At 32.6% G+C, this 9690-nt stretch overlaps 1 protein-coding gene across 3 annotated transcripts in view; it reads left to right on the top strand.

Moving 5' to 3' along the window:
- UBE2D1 (ubiquitin conjugating enzyme E2 D1) overlaps positions 1-9258 on the top strand; it is a 36484-nt gene extending 27226 nt beyond the window's left edge. For 2 of the 3 annotated variants that reach the window (XM_025397671.1, XM_025397673.1), the window contains 4 exons: positions 1877-1954; positions 3009-3114; positions 6438-6531; positions 7229-9258. In XM_025397671.1, the coding sequence (XP_025253456.1) occupies positions 1877-1954; positions 3009-3114; positions 6438-6531; positions 7229-7274 (324 nt within the window). In that variant the 3' untranslated portion in view covers positions 7275-9258. Of the gene's footprint in view, positions 1-1876; positions 1955-3008; positions 3115-6437; positions 6536-7228 lie in introns of all 3 variants that reach the window. The other variant, XM_025397672.1, reaches the window with a different exon arrangement.
- Positions 9259-9690: the final 432 nt, after the last annotated feature.

Here is a 9690-nt window from a genome sequence, read left to right as displayed (position 1 = left end):
GGCACAAGTATACATATGTAACAAACCTGCACATTATGCACATGTACCCTACAACTTAAAGTATAATAATAATAAATAAATTAAAAAAAAATAAAATAAAAAAAAAATAAAAAGTAAAGCAGTAAAAAAAAAAAAAAAAAAAAGAAAAAAAAAGAAATTAGACTAATGAAGCCAATAATTGAATTCCTACAAGTAACAAGTGTCAGTTTGCCATAAGTCTCATCACTATTCTTTTTTGTGAAAGAGAATAAATAAAATATTACAATGGGTCTATCTTTGCCACCTTATAAATTTGCTGCTTTTAATTTTGTTGCATTGTCCTAAACACAGAATTATCTACTGTTTGATAATTGGCTACTCTCAGTAGTTATTACTTTTGTTAAAATTATTTCTTTCAGTACTTTAGAGGCAGTTTTAAGACTTCAAACAGGCTTTTTCCTTCTATGAGCAAAAATCTGATTGCATAAGAATGAGCACTGGCAGCTCAAATCTACTTTCTGGGTGAGAGTACATTAGTAACATATTTTCATGAACACCATTCTCTTCTCCCTCCCCTGGAAGAGCTTTATCTAGTGAGTTAAAGAGTTTTTAATCATATGGCCTTGTGTTTAACTTTAAAAAACACCGAAACTACTGAATTTCAAAGCGGGACTCTGGGCAGTTGTCTCAAATTATTGTTTTATTTTGTTTTTTAAAAAGGTAAAATACAATGTATTTATATAACAACTTTCAATAAGAATCCATGCATTTCTGTTTGTTTTTAATTAGTTACTAAGAACCTTCAAAATACTCTCATTTAAAGGCCCACCCTTACCTTTTGAATTATGGCCTTTCACAAATATTTTTTAGGTGAATCACATGTAACGAATGGTTATAATTATGTTATTCATAACTCCCTTACTTTGGTAATGTAAATATTTACTCTACAGTACACTGGACCATATCTATCATTGTAATTTATCTTCGTTTTCTATATTTCTTACAATTTTTGATAAACTAGAATTAAACATATATAGTAAGAATTATTATACAGTAAAATCCTATAGCATATATGTGGAAACTTAAGGAAGTAATGAGTCTTGGTGTTATTACCAGAATGCTGATATAACATGATATATTTAATGAAATATGAAAGAATTAAAATAGAATTTTAGGTATATTTTGCTAGCATTTTTCTTTTTTTACATTTTTTTTTGTTTGTAATGTTATATTTTCTGATGGCCATAAAGAAACATGATCAAATCTGAATTTCTCTAGTAAAGTTGATTCCCAATTTGACAGTAGCATGAATATATAATTTTGTTTTGGACTTTTTTGGTTTCTCTACATTATTTTATAAATAATTACTACACGAAGATTTGGCAGATAAATTGTGTAGCAGGGTCCTTAGCGTTTTCTTTTCATGACAGCCTCTTCCGTTCATCTCCATTCTTGGTCATTAAGTGAACATCAGAACTTAAGTTTTACTAGCTTCAAGCCTTTTTCAAAAAAATACTGATTACAGCTGCAGAAAATGATCTTTTCCCACAGCAGTCTTGTGTGTGTACTGATCTTTAACAATTTGTACTCATAACCAGATTTGTTTGGACAAGTCACACCACTGTGTGTGTCCTGTTTTTGTTTTGTTTTAAATTTTATGATGTCGGCATAATTGTTGGAAAATCCTCCTTCGTACCTGCAAAGAGAAACCTGTTCTCAAGGTAAATGATTTGAACTTATGACAAAATGGTTGCATTTTTTTCAAACTGGTAATATTTAATGAAATTATTTTAAACATGATGGCATTTTTTTCAAACTGATAATATTTGGGGGAAATAACTGTCGTTATAAATAAATACAGTAATCAAATGCTGATGCAAATCTTTTGTAATTTCAGCCTGATAGCGCATATCAAGGTGGAGTCTTCTTTCTCACTGTACATTTCCCGACAGATTATCCTTTTAAACCACCAAAGGTATTTTTATTTTTATGATTGATGTGACTCCCATGTAAGGGATTTTACTCTTTATCTAGAGCTCATTTTGTATGTCAAAGACTGTGGGGGAGATTAGCATTTTCTGTTTTATAAAAACTACTGAATCTAAAATCTGATTTCTTATTGAAATACTTTATTAAGTCTATAAAACAAAAGTCAGTATCTGTCATGCTATAAATTTAATTCCTTTTCTTTCTCTTCTTATTGGATACGTGTAGTTTGGGAAATTTTTATGATTAAGAGTCAGACTTTTCATGGGATTATCTTTCCAAAGTTGATCCTTCTTTCTCTGTTTTTTTTTTTTTAAGTATTCAATAAACATTCACTGAGTACCTACCATGTTCTTCTACACTGGGGAATCCAAAAGTAAATATGAAACAGTCCCTTAATTTAGTATGGTAGGAGAGAGAAACACATGTTAAATTTAGATTTGCTCTAAAGAGGAAACAAATGATGGGGATTTCAGGGAGGGGAAAAATGAGCAGATTCTGTCACTCAGGAAATAATTATTTTAAATAGTTAAAAGCAGATTAACATTGTATTTATGAAATGATATGACAACTGTTGTGGAAAATTAGGGTTCTTGATGGATTTCTTAGCTGAGACCCCTCAACTTTGCCCTGAAACAGCGCCAGCACCCTGTTTTTACATCCAAGTGTTACTTCCAGGTATCACCAATAATCAAATCAAGAAAAGGATTACTTCTGTGTATGATGAAAGCCATGGTTAATTACTTTAGATGCTACTCAACCAGTCATACCAGCTACTAGAGACTTATTTATTACACTGTCCAAAATACTTTTCAGTTCCTTGGAGGGAGAAAGAAGGAAGCTGACTTGTTTGTGTTCACATTCTCACTAGCTAGAACTATGTGTAGCACAAAGTAGATAATTATTTGATTTGTGCCGAAGACTTTTCTCCTCTAGCGTTATGTAAAGTTGAACATATTTTACCCTAGAGCAAATTGGTTCTGTTTTATTCATAGTTGATTCAAAGGTGATTGTCATATTTTGTTGTTTTGTTTTATGTTTAGATCGCTTTCACAACAAAAATTTACCATCCAAACATAAACAGTAATGGAAGTATTTGTCTCGATATTCTGAGGTCACAATGGTCACCAGCTCTGACTGTATCAAAAGGTAATTTCATCGATCAGATTTAAAACAGTTGATAACAGTGAGACAGGAAAAATACAACAGAATTACCTATGGACTAAAGTTTTAAAACAACAATCAACTGTGCTTTCTCCTGTTTTGATTTTGTTTTGCTCTCTTCGCTCTTACGTTACTCTGGCTTTTGGCAGTTAGCTTTGGTTGAGGGGAGTGTGGACATTTTATCCTTTTAGCTTGGGTGTTATCTTTTAAAAAAGAGACAGTGGGCCGGGCGCGGTGGCTCAAGCCTGTAATCCCAGCACTTTGGGAGGCCGAGACGGGCGGATCATGAGGTCAGGAGATCGAGACCATCCTGGATAACACGATGAAACCCCGTCTCCACTAAAAAGTACAAAAAACTAGCCGGGCGAAGTGGCGGGTGCCTGTAGTCCCAGCTACTCGGGAGGCTAAGGCAGGAGAATGGCGTGAACCCGAGAGGAGGAGCTTGCAGTGAGCTGAGATCCGGCCACTGCACTCCAGCCTGGGTGACAGAGCAAGACTCCATCTCAAAAAAAAAAAAAAAAAAAAAAGAGACAGTGCCCAGGCACTGTGGCTCATGCTTGTTACTCTAACACTTTGGAAGGCTGAAGTAGGAGGATTGCTTGAGCCCTAAGAGTTCAGGACAGACCTGGGCAACATAGGAGACCCTGTCTCTGCAAAAAAAGAGAGAGAATAAGAGATAGTAAAAGGAAGATTTTGGGACTAGTTGTCCCATTCATTAAATGGAAATGTTGACAGTAATAAAGCTTTACAGCTGTTTTACTTCATCCAAGAAAAAAATACCAGATTTGATTGATAAATGATTTAAAATGGAAGACATTTCACACTGTAGGATAATGCAATACATATAGCATGTTAGTCTAAACTTTGCATAATCAGGAGTGTCATTATAGTGACTGACACAAGATCTGTGCTGATTCTCAACTTTTACAGGTGTATAGGTGTTCTTTGCTGGATTATCAGGTGTATACATAGGCCATCTGAAGCCATTTTATTTCATTAGCCAATACTACTTACTGTGCTAGCACTCTCAATTTATATATTGTTTCTCTAAAAGAAGAGAACCTGACAGTTGGAAAATATTGTTTAGGTTAGAAGCAGCTGCACTGAAGTAACCATCAAGTTTTCCGTTTTTATAAAATTGAAGAAAATGTTTCCCTTGAAGGGATTTATGGAAGCAATCTGTACTCATTTTTTATTTTTAATAATTGCTACTTGAATATACAACATGTTTTTAAAAGTAATAAGGTTTGTAGGAAGCAGGATCCACAGCCATAGCTCTTTCAAATATTGGATAAATAATGCCTCTTTCAGTTCCATTATTTATGAATGGTAGTTTTTCTGACCTCAGATGCTCATCTACAGTATTCATATAGATTCTCATATTCTTTTAAGAATCTTTCACACAGTGTAACTGTCATGCATTAGATATATGAAAAATTCTGTGTTGAAGGGTAATTCAAGTTCAAATGCTGTTTCCTGGAATGGTGTCACAAAATGAATCTCACTTGGCATAAACCACTAAGTCCTTATACATATAAAAGAAATGGCAAACTGCCAGATACTGAGTACTTATATTCTGACATTGGTAGCTTTTAATAAAGAATCAGTAGTGTTAGATTCTGGAAACCATCCTGTGAGAAATGAAACAGCCTCAGTTTCTTATAAGTAAAAATGGGGATTCTTATAGTGTTACCATATAGGGTTGCTATGTACCTAGTACATAGTAGGCACTTACGTGAATGTTAACTGTTACCCTTTTCCTTACCTTAAAGGATACACATTGTTTGTGTGCATGATAGTGAAATTGGGGCAAATGGCTCCTGGCAGTAGGGGTAAGCAGAGGAGGAACTTCCTTCTTGCTTACTTTTTTATAAGATAGATCATACCTTGCTCATTTGTTTGTATATTTTTTACTTTTCTATATATATATTTTAAAATTTTTAATTTGTTTATCTTAAAAGTTTTTTTAAAAAATTAAATATAGACAGAGTCTTGCTGTGTTGCCCAGCCTGGTCTCAAACTCCTGGCCTCAAGTGATCCTCCTGCCTTGGTCTCCTAAAGTGCTGGTATTATAGGTGTGAGCCACATTGCCCAGCTTATTATTATTATTATTATTATTATTATTTTTTTTTTTTTTTTTTGAGATGGGGTTGCTGTGTTGCCCAGGCTGGTCTCGAATTCCTAAGCTCAAGGATCCTTCCGCCTCAGCCTCCCAAGTAGTTGGCATTATAGACACATGCCACCATGCCTGGAGCTTTTCCATATTTTAAATGTCTTCTTTTGCTTTTTATCATGAGGTTAGTCTGGAAGCATTCTGGGGCTGTAAGTTAGCCCTGAAAATCTACCCTGTTGGTTTAATATACAAGGCTTTAAGTTTCATTGGGCAGATAGAAGATAAGAAAGATGAATAAAATATTAATTTTTTCTTTAGTTCATAACACCCCCCCTTTGCCTGTCATTGTAAGAGTCAACTCTGCTCTATAAATCCACCTTTAGACTTGAAAGAGTAGGAAAATAGAAAGGAAACGCAGTGGGGTGGGGGCAAGTGGAAATGGGAGGTTGGTCCAGAGGGTTCCATGAACCTCCTCAGAAGTAGTGGCATGCAATTGAAGCAGACAATTGAGGAACCAGAGTCCTTATTCCCTCTTATTTCAGATACTTAGATTGTGTGTGTGTGTGTGTGTGTGTGTGTGTGTGTGTGTTTTAGTGTAGCTATTTGCATTAGGATTTTGACGTACTGGAGTAACAACTCCTTTTTCAATTTTCATTTCTATTTTAAAATATGCAATCTATGTAAAGATAGCTGTTCACATTATTTTTAAATGCATGCAATACGAATAAAGTACATGAAGTAAAGATTCATTGAAAAAAATTTTACAAATTTTTCTTCTTTGTAGACAGACTATAGCTCTAAGCCAATGTAAAAAGGTGTATGAGCACCGTATCCAAAATGGTTTGGACTGTTAACTGTAATTTGATTGTTCTGTAGAGAACTCTCAAGTTTAAAGGTTGCTAATAGCTACTTTGGAGGCTCACAGTTTTTTAAATAAATGGATACTCAGATAGAATTTAAAACTTCAAAAGCTAAAATAATTTTGTATTTTATGCATCCTACGGTAATTTTATAACTTTAAAAATTAAAGATCAATTTGCTGTCAACCAAAGTAGAATAAAATGTAATTTGATGTGTTCATTTTATTTCTTTCGTAAGTACAGTATCTATATTCACTAAAATTATATTTTCACATATGTAGTTTGTATGAAGTAGGAGGGTTATTGTCTAATATGATGTTCTCTTTTAAATCTAGTTTTATTGTCCATATGTTCTCTACTTTGTGATCCTAATCCAGATGACCCCTTAGTACCAGATATTGCACAAATCTATAAATCAGACAAAGAAAAGTAAGTGTTTACTTATCTTAGTTTCTGTATGGATACATTCCTATATAGTATGCTAAAACATGAATATTATCAATATGTTTTGAGTAAATTTAATTATGGTCGTTATGTGTATATTGTTTATCTTTTTCCAATGGAGTAAGCCTTTCTTTTAGAACTCTGTTAGACCTTTTACGATAAATCTTGTTCCTTCCCACTTACTGTTCAGTAGTATATACTCTGTATTTGAAAAATAGGTATTTATATTCTAGGTGGTAAATTAAAAATGAAAGAATTTAATCATTGGAAAGTATTAAATATGTATTATCTTCTCCAAGGAAGAGGAGTTCTCTCTATGGCCATCCAAACTGACCTAATTCTCAAACTGCTTCATCTTGCTAGTACTGTAGGTTTATTTGCAATTTGTAGATAATGCTCCTTTAGGATTGGCTTTTGTAAATTTCTGTCAGAAGCTGGTTTCTGTATTTTGATTTTTGTATAGTTGGATACATTTTCATGTAGGTTGCAGAGAAATCCATGAGTTAAAAAATTATTTTTCCTGTTTTATTTCTGTGTGAACCTAAGTCACATTGACCCAATAATTGATATATGTGTGATTATTGCAATTAAGTATAAGAAGGTAGAATATATAGTTTTATATAGATAGATGCTTCTGAAATATTTTGTATGTTTTTACTATATCTTTTTTGTATATTTACAGATACAACAGACATGCAAGAGAATGGACTCAGAAATATGCAATGTAAAATCAAAAACATTTTCATATATACCAGAGTACTGTAAAATCTAGGTTTTTTTCAACATTAGCAGTAAATTGAGCACTGTTTACTGTTTCATTGTACCATGAAACCATTTGATTTTTACCCATTTTAAATGTGTTTCTGAAGCAAGACAAAACAAACTTCCAAAAATACCCTTAAGACTGTGATGAGAGCATTTATCATTTTGTATGCATTGAGAAAGACATTTATTATGGTTTTTAAGACACTTGGACATCTGCATCTTCAGCTTACAAGATCTACAATGCAGCTGAAAAGCAACCAAATTATTTTTTGCTGAAACTAGATGTTTTTACATGAGAAATACTGTATGTGTTGTCTAAGATGTCAGTTTTATAAATCTGTATTCAGATTTCATTCTTTGTTAGCTCACTTTATAATTTGTATTTTTTTACTGTATAGACTAAATATATTCTATTTACATGTACGTCGACTCATTACTTTTTTCCTGTGAACAGTATTGAAAAACCCCAATGGCTGATAATTAAGTGAATTAACTGTGTCTCCCTTGTCTTAGGATATTCTGTAGATTGATTGCAGATTTCTTAAATCTGAAATGATCTTTACACTGTAATTCTCAGCATACTGATTATGGAGAAACACTTGTTTTGATTTTGTTATACTTGACTTAACTTTATTGCAATGTGAATTAATTGCACTGCTAAGTAGGAAGATGTGTAACTTTTATTTGTTGCTATTCACATTTGAATTTTTTCCTGTATAGGCAATATTATATTGACACCTTTTACAGATCTTACTGTAGCTTTTTCCATATAAATAAAATGCTTTTTCTACTATTTGTCTTGATTACTTAAAAAAATAAAAATATAAGTAAGGATCAAAACTCTAAAATTTTGCATGAAAATTACTTCCAAATTGTGAAAATCAGATCTATTTTGTTTGCCATTAGTCACCATTAGTTATATAAATTTTATTGTTTTAGGTTAGTATCTCTTTACCAAATTGTCAGTCTGTAAGATGATATATGTTGATCCCTTGCTGTAGAGGAGAATTTAGAGTAATTTGGGGTTTGTCTTGGATTATATCTAAATGGATTATTTGTTAAAAGTACTGAAATGAGTATAAGGCAGTATCACCCATCCTAAAGGAAGGTCTTTATAGACCTGCACAGTCACTAGATTAATTCATTAAAATGCCCCCACCCCAATGTAACTGATGTTACATTTCTTAACATTTTAAAATCTAGAATTTCTAAAATGGAATTTAATGCCATCACAATTTGAAAAACTTTTTTTTTTAACTATAGAAGTTACAAAGGAAGTTCTAAAATTATGCCTCCCTCTGTTTTTATAAGTTGCCATCGAAAAGTGATTTAAATAAGCAGGTTATCTTTATAGATTTTAAAGAAAACTAGAACGTCTTAATGTTTTAACTTGGGGAAAAAATACATCTTTTTAATGTTTAGCATGCTTGTTAACCTTGAGTGAGTGTCATTTTTAAGAACAGTTGTAGCCCTTCTGATTATTGCAGTAGCTGTAGAAGTGTGTAAGAATATGTGATGGGTGTAGTCATTAGCAAAGCATTTAAATCACTTGAGTATTTTGTCATGGTTAATTATTACTAAAGCACAAAATAACCTATTGTTAGAAAATATGTGTTTTTATAAATGAATGTAAAATAATTAAATGAATTGTGAAATGGATGTTTAAGAAAATATAGGCTTAAAAAGTAAATCTATAAAATGATGTCTTAAAACAGCCATATCATGAAAAATTATACTTAGCTATATTATTATAAGCTACATTTGCCCTGAATTTGAACACTCAACATCATTAGATTTAAGTATTTAGTATATTTTGATAAAGGGTTTTGTTTCTTCAGTATCTTCATTTTAAACAACAGCATAAAAAAACAACTTTCATTTGTGTGGCATTTATTTTTGGAAGTGTCTTCTTTTTTTTCTTTATTAAAGTTTTTGAAACTTGCCTAACTCGTTTGCCTTTGCTTACATCTGGATTGTACTAGATTTGAGGAGTAAGCAGAAGTTCTCATAATTAGCTAAAAACCCTGAGTTCCATAGTGGCGTCATGATCAGTCAGGTCACCATTTTGGGTATATTGTTTTTGCTTAACTCTAACAAGGAGAACATTGGTTACCTTTTAAAACTATAGATTAAAAGCCAGGGCCTTTTTGTGGATTAAGCATTAATTTAAGGACTTCTTGGACTGAGAGGAATGGGTAGTCTTTTGGGGATTTAGGATCCCACCTCTTGAAGTTGCATAGTTGAAAACCATGTTCAAATTGGATTCTGAACACTTATAACTGCCATTTACAGCAGTTACCCACATCAGTGATACGGGTTGTAAGGGCAGCCTCACCACCATCCTCCAACTATCTCAAAAGCATATGATTCCTGAAGCAC

Source organism: Theropithecus gelada, chromosome 9 (assembly GCF_003255815.1).
Source record: "Theropithecus gelada isolate Dixy chromosome 9, Tgel_1.0, whole genome shotgun sequence".
Lineage (NCBI taxonomy): Eukaryota > Metazoa > Chordata > Mammalia > Primates > Cercopithecidae > Theropithecus > Theropithecus gelada.
The sequence above is the reverse complement of the archived record's forward strand: the minus strand, read 5'-3'. Positions and strand labels throughout refer to the sequence as shown.